Genomic DNA, 19770 nt, shown 5'->3' with positions numbered 1-19770 from the left:
TCCGAAAGCTCATAGAGACCAAGAAACTGACCTTAGAGGCAGCAGCACTGGTTGCACAGACATTCTTGGTAGGGGAAGAAGAAACGAGGTTGCATTTTAAGACAACATACTTATCACGGGAAGGGACACCGACTCCCAGCTCCGTAATTTGGAGGAAGTACTAAAGCGGTTGGATCGGGTAGGCCTACGAGTCAAGAAATCCAAGTGACTGTTTCTTGCGCCCGAAGTTGAATTTTTGGGCAGAAGGATTGCCGCTGATGGAATCCGCCCAACAGAGTCCAAAACAGAAGCAATTCGCCTGGCACCCAGGCCCCGGAATGTCTCAGAACTGTGCGCATTCTCGGGCTACTCAATTACTTTGGGAACTTTATGCAGAACTTAAGCACGCTGCTGGAGCCTCTCCACATGCAACTCAGGAAGGGGTGCGATTGGTTTTGGGGGGACGCCCAGGAATGCGCCTTCAATAAGGCACGCGACCTTCTGTGTTCCAACAGTGTTTTGACTTTCTTTGATCCAGGTAAAAAGCTAATTCTCACATGCGATGCGTCAGCGTATGGGGTCGGGTGCGTTTTGCAACATGTCAATAGTGCGGGCAAATTACAACCCATAGCTTATGCCTCCAGGTCACTTTCGCGGGCGGAGTGCGGATACGGAATGGTGGAGAAGGAAGCGCTCGCGTGCATGTACGGTGTCAAAAAGATTCACCAATACCTTTTCGGGGCCAAGTTCGCGTTAGAAACCGACCACAAGCCCCTCATGTCCCTCCCAGCCGAGAGCAAGGCAATAAACGCCAACGCCTCGGCGCGGATTTAACGGTGGGCACTCATGCTGGCGTACTACGACTATACCATCAGGCACAGACAACTGTGCCGACGCGCTCAGCAGGCTACCCCTGGCGACCACGGAAGGGTCTGACGAACAGGACTGTGAGATAGTCATGGCAATCAATGCCTCTGAGTCCACAGGTTCGCCCATGAAGGCTCGCCAAATCAGAGCCTGGACGGCCAGCGACCCCACGTTATCCTTAGTAAAAAGATGTGTCCTAACCGGTGACTGGGCAGAGGCTCGCGATGCCTGCCCTGAGGAATTAAAACCCTTTCACAGGCACATGCATGAGCTATCACTACAAGCAGACTGCCTGATGTGGGGCAGCCGAGTAGTCATGCCTCTGTGAGGCAGAGAGGCATTTATCCGGGAACTCCACCGCGAGCACCCGGGGATTGTTCTCATGGAGGCCATAGCCAGATCTCACGTCTGGTGGCCTGGTAGTGACACGGACTTGGAGCTCTGCGTCCGAAGGTGCACCATTTGTGCCCAACTCAGCAATGCCCCCAGGGAGGCTCCCCTGAGCCCCTGGCCTATCAAACCGTGGTTGCAGGTGCACGTAGACTATGCGGGCCCATTCATGGGCAAAATGTTCCTCGTAGTTGTAGATGCATTTTCAAAGTGGATCGAATGCACCATTTTAAACTCGAGCACAACCTCCACCACTGTGGAGAGCCTCGCAACCATGTTTGCAACGCACAGAATCCCTGATATATTGGTCAATGACAATGGCCCGTGCTTCACCAGCGCAGAATTCCAAGATTTTATAATTGACCACGGCATAAATCACGTCAAGACGGCACCGTTCAAGCCGGTCTCCAACGGCCAGGCGCAGAGAGAAGTGCAAATCATTAAACAAGGCATGCTTAAAATCCAAGGTCCCACGCTGCAGGGTCGCCTGTCGCGACTGCTGCTGGCATACAGATCTCGTCCGCACTCATTGACTGGGATTCCCCCCACACAACTGTTGATGAAAAGGACTTTAAAGACAAGGCTCTCATTAATCCTCCCAGACATGCACAAAATCGTTGAGGCAAAGCGCCGTAAGCTGATTGAGTACCATGACAGAAATTCGAGGGGGAGATGGAATGAGATAGGGGACAAAGTGTTTGTACTAAACTATGGCAGGGGTCCCAAATGGCTTGCAAGGACAGTAACGGGCAAGGAAAGAAACAGGCTACTGGTAGTACAAATGGACAATGGCAAAACCTGCCGGAGGCATGTAGGCCAAGTCAAAAGCAGATTTACCAACAACACTGCAGAACCAGAGGCAGACTACAATGTGGAACTCGCATCACACCTGGTGGACAGACAGAGGGAACAACCTGAGGAAAGGGCAATCCCAACAGACAGCCCAGGCGAGTCAATAACAATCACACCAATCGAAACAGACAGCCCAGGCTAGATACCTGCAACCACACCCAAAGAAAAACAGACATCAAGGCAAACAACTGAACCACAACTCAGACGCTTCACGCGAGAGCGTAGACCACCTGAGAGACTGAACCTATAAAGACAATAAGACCTTGGGGGAGGGTGATGTCATGTATCTTACATTATTATATATAACTGTATCCTAACATGCTATACATGACTGTAATAAGATATGACCTGTAACCACCAGCATACCTTACCACCAGGGGTGCACTTGCAAGAGACTGGTATATAAGGACAGGTGTCAGGCAAGTGCAGCATTCCAGAGCTGTGAAATAAAGGTGCAGGTCCAGAGTGACCTTGACTTCACTACATACCCCATGTGAATCTGGACTGAGGGGACAGGACTTTACAAAGCAGAGCAGGAAAGGCGTGACGGACGGCTTCCTGCAGACCTGCTTGTCTCGCATTCTGCTCAGTTACCGGACATGACCCCACTCGCTCACTGGGGTTCCCCCAGCAGAATTGTTAATGAAGAGAGCCCTCAAAATCAGGCTCTCCCTAGTCCACCCGGATCTCAATGGTCACGTGGAAATCCAGCGACACCAGCAGAACATGTACCACGATCGCGCGGCTGTTTCATGTGACATTGATGTTAACGACCCTGTGTTTGTCCTGAATTACGGTCATGGTCCCAAGTGGGTTGCTGGCACTGTTTTGGCCAAGGAAGGGAATAGGGTGTTTATAATCAAACTGTTAAATGGCCAAAAGTGCAGAAAGCATTTAGATCAGACCAAATTGCGATTTACTGACGGCCAGGAACGACTTGAAGAGGACATCACCATTGACGATCCATCAACACACACCCAACCAACAATCGACCTCGCTGTCAATCACGAGCATGAACCCACCATTCCAGACAGTCCGATCAGACCAGCCGCGGTGCAGTGCAGCAATGGTCCGGTCAACTCACACACGCCAGGGTTTGAACTTAGACAATCTACCAGTCAGTGAAGGGCTCTGGATTGCCTCAACTTGTAAATAACTTGTACTGAAGACTTTGGGTGGTGACGGGGGGGGGGGGCGGGGGGGCGGTGGGGGGAGGGGAGTGATGTTATGTATGTAATTGCCACTAGAGGGCGCGACTGTTGGAGTCCCAATTGTCACCTGCACACACGTGCAGGGCCAGTATAAAAGGTTAGCTGCCATGTTGTTTAGGCACTCTGGAGTTGTAATAAAGAAGACAAAGGACACACTAAGTTTAGCTCACAGTACTCAGCCTCGTGGAGTTTTTCTATACATGATAATGGGGATTCTAAATAGTGGCTGGTGGGAATATGGAAATGGTGGGAGAAGGTTGTTAAGGTGCAAGCACAGTAGGAGGTAGGTTACAGGGTTTGGGGTGTTGGGAATAGTGGGTAGAAGCTTTGAGGGGTAGGAACAATGGGTGAGAGCTTTTTGGGGGGGGGGACAGTGGGAGGGAGGTTACAGAGTTTGGGAGTATGATGGTGGTGGATTGGTCGGGAGCAGCTAAACAGTTTTTGAGCTCTGCAAGCATTTGGGAAGATGTTGCTGGGGTCTGTGGCCTTTGGTAGGGGAGGGAGTGGTGGGACAGCTCTGCAGGACTTGGGGGTGACCAGGAAATGGCCACAGTTGCAAATACTGGGCAAAAGATTATCGAGTCTGGAATCATTAGGGAGGAACGTGTGCGATAGGATGTAGATTTATTTGATGGGGCTGGTATGTGTTGGTATTTTTGGGGTGGGGCATCTGGTAGTATCTTTATGGGAAGCGGTGAAGGAAAATGAAAGCTACAAACCGTCTCCCTCCTCGCCCCCCCCCCCCCTCCAATCCCTGACAAGTATTCCATAAGTACCTTTCCAGCACCAAGCTGCACAGCCTGTTTAGTTGTTGAAAGCAAATATACAGTAATTGTAACCTTTATTACAGTAGGCAGACAACACTTGAATTTTTATCAAACTGAGTCCTGGGAAAACATTGCTAAATGCCTAACTCCCAGCCCAAGAACAGCAAGGTCTTGTTTCTAACTGTGAACCAGCTTTAAGGTTTTTATTGATATAGCTCTGGTTCTGCTCTAACTTTCTTAGAAAAGATTTGAAGAACTAAAAGCCAGTTCCTGGGCCATTACCAGGAACGAGGCTATAGCTCGGGCAGCGTGTCAGCAGACAAGAGTGGGTGGAAATCCATGGGCAGCGAATGGGACAGGAGAAACGCCTCTCCAGGACCGGGTTGTAGAAGTAGCAACAAGAGGGAATGTTCTACAGTCATTGGATTTCAAAGAAAGACTTGCATTTATATAGCGCCTTTTACAATCTCAGGACATCCCAAAGTGCTTCACAGCAACTGAAATACTTTTCAAGTGCAGTCAATTTACACACAGCAAGCTCCCACGAACCTTTAAACAGCCTCCAATGCAAGTAGATCCTTCCTTAAATGACCAGATAATCTGTTTTAGTGATGTTGGTTGAGGGACAAATATTGGCCAGGATACCGGGAAGAACACCACTTCTCTTCTTTGAATAGTGCCATGAGATCTTCTACATACACCTGAAAAAGCAGATGACCCCCTCGGTTTAACGTCTCAAAAGATGGTACTTATGACAGTGGAGTACTTCCTCAGTACCACACTGGAGTGTCAGCCTAGATTTTGTGCTCCAGTACCTGGACTTGAACCCACACCTTCTAACTCAGAGGCGAGAGTGCTGCCACTGAGCCAAGGCTGACACTTAATACACCAAGTGAAGCTAGCCACTACTTCCTGATACCTTGTCTTTTTCTCTCAGTCTTTTGAACCTCAATGATGTTCTGTACATTGGGCTTTAGCCCCTCATCTGTGTTTCTCACGAAAACAGAAAAGTGTCACATACTGAAGTATGAATTCATTTTGCTTTCAGAGTTTTAACCTGCATTTGTCAAATTAATACTTTTGTGTATATATTTTTAACTGAAATGCCAGTTGTTAGTAATTCCACCAAACAGTTTGATCCTGGATCTATGATACACTAGCAACACAATTACCAGAGGATGTCACAGTACTGTCCCTCTATCTGTGGGTGTTCAGTATTTACCCTCTATCATAAGAACATAAGAAATAGGAGCAGGAGTAGGCCACCTGGCCCCTCGAGCCTGCTCCGCCATTTAATAAGCTCATGGCTGATCTGATCATGGACTCCACTTCCCTACCCGCTCCCCTTTATTCCCTTATCGCTCAAAAATCTGTTTCCGCTTTAAATATATTCAGTGACCCAGCCTCCACAGCTCTCTGGGGCAGAGAATTCCACAGATGTACAACCCTTTGAGAGAAGAAATTCCTCCTCATCTCAGTTTCAAATGGGCGTCCCCTTATTCTGAGACTATGTCCCCTAGTTTTAGTTTCTCCTATGAGTGGAAATATCCTCTCTGCATTCACCCCCTCATTATCTTATATGTTTCGATAAAATCACCTCTCATTCTTCTGAACTCCAATGGGTATAGGCCCAACCTACTCAACCTATCTTCATAAGTCAACCCCCTCATCTCTGGAATCAATCTAGTGAACCTTTTCTGAACAGCCTCCAATGTAAGTATATCCTTCCTTAAATACAGAGACCAAAACGGTACGCAGTACTCCAGGTGTGGCCTTACCAATACCCTGTACAGTTGTAGCAGGACTTCTCTGCTTTTATACTCCATCCCCCTTGCAATAAAGGCCAACATTCCATTTGCCTTCCTGATTACTTGCTGTACCTGCATACTCACTTTTTGTGTTTCATGCACAAGGACCCACAGGTCCCTCTGTACTGCAGCACTTTGCAATTTTTCTCCATTTAAATTATAATTTGCTTTTTCTGCCAAAGTGGATAACCTCACATTTTCCCACACTATACTCGATCTACCAAATTTTTACCCACTCACTTAGCCTGTCTATATACCCTTGCAGATTTTTTGTGTCCACCTCACAATTTGCTTTCCCACCCATCTTTGTATCATCAGCAAACGTGGCTACATTACACTCAGTCCCTTCATCCAAATCATTAATATAGATTGTGAATAGTTGAGGCCCTAGCACCGATCCCTGTGGCAGCCCACTAGTTACTGTTTGCCAATTGGAAAATGACCCATTTATCCTGACTCTCTGTTTTCTGTTAGTTAGCCAATCCTCTGTCCATACTAATAATTACCCCCAACTTTTATCTTGTGCAGTAACCTTTTATGTGGCACCTTATCGAATGCCTTCTGGAAATCCAAATACACCACATTCACTGGTTCCCCCTTATCCTCGTTACATTCTCAAAGAGCTCCAGCAAATTTGCCAAACATGATTTCCCTTTCATAAGACAATGCTGACTCTGCTTAATTGAATTATGCTTTTCCAAACGTCCCGCTACTGCTTCCTTAATAATGGACTCCAACATTTTCTCAACGACAGATGTTAGGCTAACTGGTCTATAGTTTCCTGCTTTTTGTCTGCCTCCTTTTTTAAATAGGGGCGTTAAATTTGCAGTTTTCCAATCCGCTGGGACCACCCTAGAATCCAGGGAATTTTGGTAGATTACAACCAATACATCCGCTATCTCTGCAGCCACTACTTTCAAGATACTAGGATGTAAGCCATGAGGTCCAGGGGACTAGTCCGCCTTTAGTCCCATTATTTTACCAAGTGCTACTTCTTTAGCCATAGTGATTGTATTAAGTTCCTCCCTTCCTATAGCCCCTTGATTATCCACTATTGGGATGTTTTAGTGTCATCTACCGTGAAGACCGATACAAAATATTTGTTCAACGTCTCTGCCATTTCCCTGTTCACCATTATTAATTCCCCAGTCTCAGCCTCTTGGGGACCAACATTTACTTTCGCAACTCTTTTCCTTTTTATGTACCTGTAGAAACTCTTACTATCTGTTTTTATATTTCGTGCTAGTTTACTTTCATAATCTATCTTTCCTCTCTTTATCATTTCTTTAGTCATTCTTTGCTGATTTTAAAAGTTTTCCAATCCTCTGGCCTCACACTAGTCTTGGCCACATTGTATGTCCTTGTTTTCAATTTGATACCATCCCTTATTTCCTTAGTTAGCCACAGATGGTTATCCCTTCTCTCACAGTCTTTCCTTCTCATTGGGATATATTTTTGTTGAGAGTTATGAAATATCTCCCTAAATGTCTGCCACTGCTCATCAACTGTCTCATAATTTAATCTATTTTCCCAGTCCACTTTAGCCAACTCTGCCTTCATACCTTTGTGGTCTCCTTTATTTAAGCTTAGGACACTGGTTTGAGATCCAACTTTCTCACCCTCCAACTAAATGTGAAACTCAACCATGTTATGGTCACTCATTCCACGAGGATCCTTTACTCGGAGATCATTTATTAATCCTGTCTCATTACACAGTACCAGATCTAAGATAGCCTGCTCCCTGGTTGGTTCCACAACGTACTGTTCAAAGAAACTATCCCGGATACACTCTATGATCTCTTCCTCAAGGCTACCCTGGCCAATTTGCTTTCTGCAATCAATATGAAGTTTTAAATCGTCCATGATTATTGCCGTTCCTTTTTTACAAGCCTCCATTATTTCTTGATTTATACTCTGTCCAACAGTGTAGCTACTGTTAGGGGGCCAAAAGACGACACCTACCAACATCTTTTTCCCTTTATTATTCCTTATCTCCACCCAAACTGATTCAACACCTTGGTCTTCTGAGCCAATATCGTTTCTCACTAACGCACTGATCTCATCCATTATTAACAGTGCTAGCCCACCTCCTTTTCCTTTCTGTCTGTCATTCCGAATTGTCAAATACCCCATAATATTTAGTTCCCAGTCCAGGTCATCTTGCAACCACATCTCTGTGATGGCTATCAGATCATACCCATTTGTATCTATTTGTGCCGTCAACTCATCTATTTTGTTACGAATGCTACGTGCATTCAGATAAAGAGCTTTTAAATTTGTTTTTCCTGATTTGACACCACTTTCTGATTCACCTTAATGGCACGCTCTGGTTTTCATTTCCCCCAGTGCTACCCTGCTCTATTGCCTTCTCCTTATTCTTTGACTTTTTAAGTTTTCGCTCACCTGAATCTGCTCCGCCGACCCCCCCCCCCACTAATTAGTTTAAAACCCTCTCTACAGCCCAAGTTAAATGATTCGCCGAGACCCTAGTCCCAGCACGGTCTAAGTGGAGCCTGACCGAACAGAACAGCTCCCTCTTACCCCAGTACTGGTGCCAGTATCCCACAAACCAAAACCCATTTCTCCCACACCTGTCTTTCAGCCACGTGTTTAACTCTCTGATTTATTTACCCTCTGCAAATTTGCTCGTGGCTCAGGTAGTAATCCAGAGATGTGGGTGTTCAGTATGGTCCTTCTATCAGTGGATGTTTGGTATTTACCCTCTTATCACCTCAACAGAGCCGAGACCAATATTCTCGCGGGAGGATTTGCTAGTGCTGTTGGGGAGAGTTTAAACTAGCTTGGCAGGTGGATGGGAACCTGAAAATAGTTTCAGTAGCAAGGGGAGTAAAGCTGGAATTAGAAAGCAAAAATAAAGAAAGTGAAGGAGAGAGGAAACAAGCAGGAAAAAAGTGTAAAAAAACAAATTTAAAGTCACTGTCTAAATGCACGTAGCATTCATAACAAAATAGATGAGTTGACAGCACAAATGGATACAAATGGGTATGATCTGATAGCCATCACAGAGACGTGGTTGCAAGATGATCAGGACTGGGAACTAAATATTCAGGGATATGTGACAATCCGGAAGGATAGACAGAAAGGAAAAGGAGGTGGGGTAGCTCTATTGATAAAGGATAGAATCACTGCAATAGTGAGAAACTATACTGGCTCAAATAATCAGAATTTTGAAACAGTTTGGGTGGAGATAAGGAATAATAAGGGGAAAAAGTCACTGGTAGCAACTGTTGGTCGGAGTATAAACCAGGAAATAGTGGGGGCTTGTAAAAAGGGAACAGCAATAATCATGAGTGATTTTTAACCTCCATATTGATTGGACAAATCAAATTGGTCAGGGTAGCCTTGAGGAAGAGTTCATAAAGTGCATAAGGGACGGGTTCCTTGAGCAGTATGTAATGGAACCAACCAGGGGCCAGGCTATCTTGGATCTGGTCCTGTGTAATGAGACAGGATTAATAAACAATCTCCTAGTAAAGGATCCCCTCGGAATGAGTGGTCATAGCATGGTTGAATTTCAAATTCAGATGGAGGGTGAGAAAGTTGGATCTCAAACCAGCGTACTAAGCTTAAATAAAGGAGACTATGAAGGTATGAGGGCAGAGTTGGGTAAAGTGGACTGGGAAAATAGATTAAAGTGTAGGACTGTTGATGAACAGTGGCGTACATTTAAAGAGATATTTCACAACTCTCAAGAAAAATATATTCCAGTGAGGAGGAAAGGGTGTAAGAGAAAAGATAGCCATCTGTGGCTAACTAAAGAAATAAAGGACGGTATCCAATTAAAATCAAGGGCATACAAAGTGGCCAAAACTAGTGGGAGGACAGAAGACTGGGAAGCCTTTAAAAGCCAGCAAAGAATGACTAAAAAAAAATTATTAAGAAAAGGAAGATAGACTATGAAAGTAAACTAGCATAAAATATAAAAACAGATAGCAAGAGTTTCTATAAGTATTTAAAAGGAAAAAAGTGGCTAAAGTAAATGTTGGTCCCTTAGAGGACGAGACCATGGAAATAGTAATGGGGAACATGGAGATGGCAGAAACTCTGAACAAATATTTTGTATCAGTCTTTACATTAGAGGACACAAACAATATCCCAGCAGTGGATAGTCAAGGGGCTATGGGGGGGAGGAACTTAATACAATCACCAAGATAATGGGACTAAAGGTGAATAAATTCCCTGGACCTCATGGCTTGCATCCTAGGGTCTTAAGAGAAGTAGCGGCAGGGATTGTGGATGCATTGGTTGTAATTTAAGAAAATTTCCTGGATTCTGGAGAAGTCCCAGCAGATTGGAAAACTGCAAATGTAACGCCCCTATTTAAAAAAGAAGGCAGACAAAAAATAGGAAATTATAAACCAGTTGGCCTAACATTTGTGATTGAGAAAATGTTGGAGTCCATTATTAAAAAAGCAGTAGCAGGATATTTGGAAAAGCATAATTCGGTCAGGCAGAGTCAGCATGGATTTATGAAAGGGAAGTCATGTTTGACAAATTTGCTGGAGTTCTTTGAGGATGTAATGAACAGGGTGGATAAAGGGGAACCAGCGGATGTGGTGTATTTGGACTTCCAGAAGGCATTTGACAAGGTGCCACATAAAAGGTTACCGCACAAGATAAAAGTTCACGGCGTTGGGGATAATATATTAGCATGCATAGAGGATTGGCTAACTAACAGAAAACAGAGAGTCGGGATAAATGGTTCATTCTCGGGTTGGCAATCAGTAACTAGTGGGGTGTCGCAGGGATCAGTGCTGGAACCCCAACTATTGACAATCTATATTAACGACTTGGAAGAAAGGACCGAGTGTAACGTAGCCAAGTTTGCTGGCGATACAAAGGTGGGAAGAAAAGCAATGTGTAAGGAGGGCACACAAAATCTGCAAAAGGACATAGACAGGCTAAGTGAGTGGGCAAAAATTTGGAAGATGGAGTATAATGTTGGAAAGTGTGAGGTCATGCACTTTGGCAGAAAAAAAATCAAAGAGCAAGTTATTATTTAAATGGAGAAAAATTGCAAAGTGCTGCAGTACAGCGGGACCTGGGGGTACTTGTGCATGAAACACAAAAAGTTAGTATGCAGGTACAGCAAGTGATCAGGAAAGCCAATGGAATCTTGGCCTTTATTGCAAAGGGGATGGAGTATAAAAGCAGAGAAGACTTGCGACAGTTATACGGGGTATTGGTGAGGCCACACCTGGAATACTGCATGCAGTTTTGGTTTCCATATTTATGAAAGGATATTCTTGCTTTGGAGGCAGTTCAGAGAAGGTTCACTCGGTTGATTCCGGGGTTGAGGGGTTGACTTATGAGGAAAGGTTGAAGAGGTTGGGCCTCTACTCATTGGAATTCAGAAGAATGAGAGACGATCTTATCGAAACATAAAAGATTATGAGGGGGCATGACCAGGGGGATGCAGAGAGGATGTTTCCATTGAAAGGGAGACTAGAACTAGAGGGCATAATCTTAGAATAAGGGGCCACCCATTTAAAACTGAGATGAGGAGGAATTTCTTCTATCAGAGGGTTGTAAATCTGTGGAATTCGCTGCCCCAGAGAGCTGTGGAAGCTGGGACATTGAATAACTTTAAGACAAAGATAGACAGTTTCGTAACCGATAAGGGATTAAGGGGTTATGGGGAACGGGCAGGGAAGTGGACCTGAGTCCATGATCGGATCAGCCATGATCATATTAAATGGCGAAGCAGGTTCGAGGGGCCGTATGGTCTACTCCTGCTCCTACTTCTTATGTTCTTGTGTTCTTATCAGTGGGTGTTCAATGTCCCGGCTTCCACAGCTCTCTGAGGTAGCGAATTCCACAGATTTACAACTCTCTGAGAGAAGAAATTCCTCCTCACCTCAGTTTTAAATGGGCGGCCCCTTATTCTAAGATTACGCCTCCTAGTTTTAGTCTCTTCGATCAGTGGGTGAACAGTATTTACCCTCTATCAGTGGGTGATCAGTATGATCGCTCTACCAGTTGGTAGATCCATCTACAAGGATAACCCATATATTTAAAACATGTACGATAAAATAGTGGCCACGGTATTTATGGCTCAGTGGATCAGTTTTTGATTTGTTATTCATGTTGTCAATTTTTATTTTACAAAAAAATTGAAGAAATGAAAACATTTCTGCAGTTGTGCCATCTAATTTACCAACTAACCCTTGCTCTCTACTTTGTTTTCAGAAAGAAGACATGGTTCTTCATGTAAGGCAACCCCTTCACCAGCTTCATCAACCTCCAATTCCACAACATCACCGGTCCCAATGAAACCCAAAGCCTGCAGTAGCCATACCACAGTTGGTAGCAACTCCAAGCCATTCAAGTCACCAAAAGACAATCTACATACCTCCAATAATAAGCAACACCAGGCAGTCTTTCCTTCCAAAGTAACAAGAGATAAACCATGGTGGGTATCTTTAGCCAGTTCGTTTATATTAAACATGGTCTATTGATTAGTGCTCTTGGAATGAAAACGATTTAAAAAGTATTTCCCAATTTTATTCACCAAGGTACTCAGCTATGTTTTATTTGAGAAACTGTGGCAGAGGTTTTATTGAGCATTTTGTCTTAAATCCGCATCAGTAATTAGAATTTGCATGCTGTATGAACAGGTGCAGTTGAATCTGTTACATACATGGCTTGGTGATTTAAAAAAAAACATGTTTTGTGAGTAGCTGTCCTTAAGCTGAACACACAGTGTTCGGATTCCTTTGAGGTTACAACATTTACGTGCGCCCTCAGAGATGCTTTTTATTGCATGAGGCAAGTTAGTTTATTTTTCCATGAATGCTTTCCTTTCCGACGTTGTCACTGCAGCAGGATCTTCCTTTTCCCACTACTTATTTAGAAGGAAGTACAATGGATAGGAACATCTGCTGAGGAAGTCTTCACTTGGAGAGAACCAGCTTTCCAGTTTTGCTCAGTTTGATTTTTTTTCAGAATGTGAAATGGGCCTGTGCCTGGAATATTCTGACGGTTTGCTTGTAAATACAAAAAACTCAGGACAAACTTGTGTGCATCACAATCCCTCTGACCAGCAACAAGCTCAGGAAGGCAACTAGCCCGTCTTTATCTTGTGGCCACCACACATTGTCGTTGAGGTCACAAAACCAGTTTGCTGATGTATTTGTGATGGCAGCTTTGATTTTAGTATATACCTCTTTTTTTTTTTAACCCTCATCCCCTCCATTTTTCTGCTCATTCTGGTTCCACAGCACCAGATGCCCACCAATTCTCACCTAAGCAGGCATGTTTCATGTGTGATGAGAGATAATGAGTGTCGGCAGACAATTTGCGAAGAAAGTTATTGAACCGCCACACATATGCACTTTCTAGAAGGAGTCCCTGCATAGCAATCTGGAGAGGGAATCCTCTGCTATTACACTTCTTGGAGTAGAAATTGCCCTTCCCCCCCCCGCCCGAAACTGGGCACTCCCATCCAGTTTCAGTGGTTTTTACCGCAGCTCCGGTTTGGGTCGCCTCTTGAGCGACATTCGGCTCTTTGTTTTTTTAAAAATTTTGATCCAGAACTCGGCCATAATGGGGGCGATGACTACACCTGAGGGGCAAAGACGTGGCGGCGACAGCAACTGAGGGGCGGAAGTTGGATGCAGAGCGGAGTCACCGCCGCGATGACATCATCACGGTGCCGCATCACCAGGGCTCTCCCCTTCACTTAAACAGGAGAGCCTTCGCTATTTCAAAACTTCGGCCCACTGGACCATCAGGGAGGGTTTCGGCTGGGCCAGCGGCCTGTCACCCAGGAGGGGATGCCAGGCTGCCTGTTGGTGAACCCGGGGGGGCATAATTGACCTGGCAGATGGCTGGCAAAAAAAACATAGTGGCAACGGTCGTGCGTCCTCCCATTTCAAGGAAGCCACACCGCCATTGCAGACCTCCGGGAAAAAGCTTGTTTTGGCACCGCCGGGGGGGCCAAGGATTTTCCGAGGGGAATGTCACCGTCGGGGGGGTTGGATCGGCAGTGCGCACGGTGATGACGCGCTTACCACGGATTGGCAGCAGCGGAATGGTGGGGGGGAAATCGGGGCACCGCCGGAAAAATTCAGGAGGGCAATTGGGCGATCAGGAGTCATTCCACCAAAAGTCGGCGGCCACTGCACTCCGCAGCGTGGCCACCGATTTGCGGTGGTGACAGGTCTGAAGGAGAGGGGCAATTTCGGACACCTTGTCTCAAGGGCGAATTACAGTGTCTCCACCACCAGTCCATCTAATCTGAATAGACACAACATAGTCCCAGAGTCTCTCTGGGTATAAGGTGAAATTGTAACTCCTTGTTTTAATTTGTACTTTGATCACATCCGCCACCTGCAAATGAAATATTTTAACTGTAGAAGTGAACTCTTTTTTGCATTGATACATTTTATTAAAATAGGCTGTTATTTTCCTATGTGTTTTGTCACACTCTTGTTGCGAGCTCCTCCTCATCTACAACTTTTAAGGTGGAGCAGGATGCTCAAAGATAGGATGCTCCCCGTGATTGCCTGTCAGCCAACAGCAGGCACAGCTGGAAACTTGAGCGAATTATCCAGTCTTGTGATTTGTTTTGAAGATACTGGTGTATTACGCTCATAATAAAGGATGAAACTGAGCACTGTAAGCAATGAGTAAGTGTGACCTTAGCTCCTTTAATTAGACTCAAGAGAGCAGGTACTGCGTGGGTGGCCTTCTTATATACCGTGCTCCCAAGGGATGCTGGGATCCCTTTGGACTCCAACAGGTCGGTCCTCTGCTGGTAGTGTGATGCAGGTTGCCAAGGGTTAAATACATAACATGGTGTACATCACCTATGCTGTTAAGATCCTTTACAAGTTCTGTAGTGCTGAATGTAGCGGTGGGAGGGCAAATGGCAAAGATTTTGAACAAATATTTTGTTTCGGTCTTCACAGTAGAAGACTAAAAACATCCCAATATGGGATAATTAAGGGGCTTATAGGGATGGAGGAACTTAATACAATCTATTGTGTTCCTAACACAGATGAGACTGCACACAGGGAGGTTAAAGTAACAGTGACCTCAGTCTTTATGAAGACACTCCAGAGTGAGGAACAGGCCTTAGGGGCCGCCTTATATACAGTGCTCCCAAGGGATGCTGGGATCTCTTGGGACTTCAGAGGATGAGCTCCCTGGTGGGGGAACATGGGAGTGCATGCTTTACAGATACACAACATCACTCCCCCCCGCCCCCCCCCCCCCCAAGTCAAAGTGAAAACTATTTACAAGGTGAGGCGGTCGGGAGCCTTTCTTTCCCTGGTGGACCGCCTCGGTACAAATGTCTGTTCTGGTGTGTTGGCTGTGCACTCGCTGGGCTGGCGTGTTGTTGGCCCTGCAGGGCTGCTGGGTGAGCCTGGCCTTGCTGGGCTGTTGGGCGTGATGGGTTCGATTTGCTGGTCCGGGGTGGTGTCGTTGATCCTTTGGGTGTGTTGTGGGCTCGAAAAAAGTGGTGTCTGCTTTGGGTTGTTCAGGGCAGTCTGTGAACCGCAGCCTCGTTTGGTCCAGGTGCTTTCTGCAAATTTGTCCATTGACTACAAACACCCTACTCCCTTCTTTAGCTATCACCGTGCCCGCGATCCACTTGGGACCATGTCCATAATTTAGCATATACACAGGGTCATTCAAATCAATTTCCCGTGACATAGTGACGCGACCATCGTTTACATTTTGTTGCTGCCGCCTGCTCTCTATATGATCATGCAGGTTGGGGTGAACCAGCGAGAGTCTGGTTTTAAGTGTCCTTTTCATGAGTAGCTCAGCTGGGGGCACCCCTGTGAGCGAGTGGGGTCTCGTGCGGTAGCTGAGCAGTACTCGGGACAGGCGGGTTTGGAGTGAGCCTTCTGTGACTCGTTTAAGGCTCTGTTTCATTGTTTGTACTGCCCGCTCTGCCTGCCCATTGGAGGCTGGTTTAAACGGGGCCGAGGTGACATGTTTGATCCCATTGCAGGTCATAAATTCTGTAAATTCGACACTGGTGAAACATGGCCCGTTGTCACTGACCAGTATGTCAGGCAGGCCGTGGTTGGCAAACATGGCCCTCAGGCTTTCAATGGTGGCGGTGGCGGTGCTTCCCGACATTATTTCACATTCAATCCATTTTGAAAAAGCATCCACCACCACCAGGAACATTTTACCAAGAATCGGGCCCGCATAGTCGATATGGATCTTCGACCATGGTCTCAAGGGCCAGGACCACAAACTTAGTGGTGCCTCTCTGGGCGCGTTGCTCAACTGAGCACACACGCTGCATTGCCGTACGCAGGACTCTTAAGTCAGAGTCGATACCGGGCCACTACACGTGGGATCTGGCTATCACTTTCATCATTACTATACCCGGGTGTGTGCTGTGGAGACCCGAGATGAACGTCGCCCTGCCCTTTTTGGGTAGCACTATGCGGTTACCCCACAACAGGCAGTCTGCCTGAATGGACAGCTCGTCCTTTCGCCGCTGGAACGGTTGATTAGCTCTTGCATTTCAACGGGGATGCTGGCCCAGTTCCCATGCAGTACACAGTTTTTTACTAGAGACAGCAGAGGATCTTGGCTGGTCCAAGTCCCAATCTGGCGGGCCGTGACAGGTGATTTATCATTTTCAAACGCTTCCATGATCATCAAGAAGTCTGCGGGCTGCGCCACCATCAACAAGTTTGTACGCTGTGCCATTTCCACCCCCGTGGTGGGCAATGGTAGCCGACTGAGAGCATCCGCACAGTTCGCGGTGCCTGGCTTGTGGCGGATGGTATAGTTATACGCTGATAGCGCGAGTGCCCACCATTGTATGCGGGCTGAGGCATTAGTACTTATCCCCTTGTTTTCAGCGAACAGGGATATGAGGGGCTTGTGATCGGTTTCCAGCTCAAATTTGAGGCCAAACAGGTACTGATGCATTTTCTTTACCCCGAACACACACACGCTAATGCCTCTTTCTCAATCATGCTGTAGGCTCTCTCGGCCTTAGACAAGCTCCTGGAGGCATAGGCGACAGATTGCAACTTCCCCACAACGTTAGCTTGTTGTAATACACACCCTACTCCGTACGACGACGCATCACATGCTAGCACAAGTCTTTTACACGGGTTATACAATACAAGCAGCTTGTTGGAGCATAAAATGTTTCTGGCTTTCTGTTTTTTTTCCCCCATACCCAGTTCTCACCTTTACGCAATAACACATGTAGGGGCTCTAAGAGGGTGCTTAACCCCGGTAGGAAGTTACCAAAATAGTTACCAAAATAGTTGAGGAGTCCCAGGAACGACCGCAGCTCCGTGACATTCTGTGGCCTGGGCGCATTCCTGATAGCCTCTGTCTTGGCGTCTGTGGGCCAAATGCCGTCCGCCACGATGTTTCTCCCCAAAAACTCCACTTCTGTTGCCATGAAGACGCATTTCGACCTCTTCAGCCGCAGCCCTACATGATCCAGTCGCTGGAGGACTTCCTCCAGGTTTTGTAGGTGCTCGATGGTGTCCCGACCTGTGACCAATATGTCGTCCTGAGCGTGTTACCGACTTGAGTAGGCTCTCCATGTTTCTCTGGAAGTTCGCTGCAGTCGACCGAATTCCAAACGGGCATCTGTTGTAGATGAACAGTCCCTTGTGCGTGTTGATGCAGATGAGGCCCTTCGAAGACTCCTCCAGCTCCTGTGTCATGTAGGCCGAAGTCAGGTCGAGCTTGGTGAACATCTTGCCTCCTGCCAGCGTCGCAAATAGGTCGTCTGCCTTCGGTAGCGGGTATTGGTCCTGTAGCGAGAAACATTTAGCCCTTTGAGTCCGTTCCACCATTCAATTAGACCATGGCAGATCTGTATCTTATCTCCATTTACCCGCCTTGGTTCTATAACCCTCAATATCCTTGCCTAACAAAGATCTATCAATCCCAGTTTTGAAATTTCCAATTGACCTCGCCTCAACAGCTTTTCGGGCGAAAAAGATTCCCAGATTTCCAGTACCCTTTGAATGAAAATATGCTCCCGAACATCACCCTTGAACAGCCTGGCTCTAATTTTAAGGTTATGCCCCCTTGTTCTGGACTTCCCCACCAGAGGAAATAGCTTCTCTCTATCAACTCCTTTAATCATTAATATCACCCCTTAACCTTCTACTCGAGGGAATACATTAATACTCAGAGAAATTAGCAAGTGGTGTGGTAAATGCAAATATGGTGAGGTAGTATCAGGTGATGGTAACTGGTGTGTTCAAAGGTTAGCAAAACAGAGTATTTCTGCTCATATTTCTGACTCACACAGTTTTGATTAGTTGTACAAATCCTTCAGTAAAATGAATTTTTCAGCCACGTATTGGATTTTTGAAGTTCATATTTTATTCATGTGAAATAGGTGTCCTTGGTGTATTTTTTAAAATATTGCTTTATTTAATGTCCTTAGAAGTGTTATGTATTTTCCGAAGTTTCACTGAAAAAGGAAAATGCTGATTTTCTTAGTTATTTTGCATAATAGCAAGGGTTCTCCCTCAGTAAGTGGGATCATATAAGGAAAAAGAAATAGGAGCAGGAGTGGGCTATATAGCCCCTTGAGCTTGCTGCGCCATTCAATAAGATCATGGCTGATCTTCTACTTCAACTCCACTTTCCCAGCCTATTCCCATATCCCTTGATTCCCTTGGTGTCCAAAAATCTAACAATCTCTGTCTTGAATATACTCAACGTCTGAGCCTCCAAAACCCTCTGGGGCAGAGAATTCCAAAGATTCACAGCCTTCTGAGTGAAGAAATTTCTTCTCATCTCAGTCCTAAATGGCTGACCCTTTATCCTGACCCTATGACCCCTAGCTCTCGACTCACCAGCCAGGGGAAACAGCTTTTCATCATCTACCCTCCAATTCTCTAAGAATTTTACATTCACCTCTCATGCTTCTAAGCTCTAGAAAATATAGGCCCATTCTACTTAATCTCTTCCTATAGGACAACCCTCTCATCCCAGGAATGAATCTAGTGAACCTTTGTTGCACCCACACTAAATCAGTTATATATTCCTTAGGTAAGGAGACCAAAACTGTGCACAGTGCTTTGGGTGTGGTCTCACCGAAGCCCTATATAACTGTAGCAAAAGTTCTTTACTCTTACACTGTAACCCTCTTGCACTAAAGGCTAATATAGGTTGAACCTCCCTTATCCGGCATCCTCGGGACCTGGCCTGTGCCGAATAAAGGATTTTGCCAGATATGGGGAGGTCAGTGACCTGAGGAGGGGGGGAGGCGGCCCAAGGTCAGGGAGGGGGGGAGGAGGTCACGCCCCAGGCGGGCCCGAAGTGTCGGCAGGGCAAAGGGTCGACACGGCCCCAGCGGGCCGAGTGTCGGAGCGCTCCAGCGAGTGTCGGAGCGGCCCCAGCGGGCCGAGTGTCGGAGCGGCCCCAGCGGGCCGAGTGTCGGAGTGGTCCCAGCGAGTGTCAGAGTGGCCCCAGCGAGTGTCGGAGTGGCCCCAGAGGGCTGAATGTCGGAGCGGCCCCAGAGGGCCGAGTGTCGGAGCGGCCCCAGCGGGCAGAGTGTCGGAGCTGCCCCAGCGGGCTGAGAGTGGGCGCAGGCCGAGTGTCGGCAGGCCCTCGGGCGGAGTGTCGGAGCGGGCCCAAAGTCGGGGTGGAGTTTGGCCGCGTTCTGCGCATGCGCCCCGGACTGCCGGAATCATGCCGGATGCGGGGTGGTGCCGGATAAGGGAGTCCCGGATAAGGAAGGTCCAACCTGTATACCATATGCCTCCCTAATTGCTTGCTTTACCTGTATTTTAACATTCTGTGATTCGTGTACAAGGACAGCCAAATCCCTCTACATACCAACACTTACTAGTCTCTCACCTTTTCAAAAATATTCTCCTTTTTTATTCTTCTTACCAAAGTGGATCATTTTGCATA

General features: G+C 46.5%; 1 protein-coding gene across 10 annotated transcripts in view; it reads left to right on the top strand.

Annotated features, from left to right (window-relative positions):
• LOC139280852 (ataxin-7-like protein 1) overlaps positions 1 to 19770 on the top strand; it is a 464769-nt gene that overhangs the window by 287273 nt on the left and 157726 nt on the right. For all 10 annotated transcript variants that reach the window (XM_070900603.1, XM_070900602.1, XM_070900601.1 and 7 more), the window contains one exon: positions 12085 to 12307. In XM_070900603.1, coding sequence (XP_070756704.1) covers positions 12085 to 12307 — 223 coding nt within the window. The remainder of the gene's footprint in view (positions 1 to 12084; positions 12308 to 19770) is intronic.

The sequence above is a fragment of the Pristiophorus japonicus genome, chromosome 15 (assembly GCF_044704955.1).
Source record: "Pristiophorus japonicus isolate sPriJap1 chromosome 15, sPriJap1.hap1, whole genome shotgun sequence".
NCBI lineage: Eukaryota > Metazoa > Chordata > Chondrichthyes > Pristiophoridae > Pristiophorus > Pristiophorus japonicus.
This window is presented reverse-complemented; position numbering and strand designations above follow the sequence as displayed.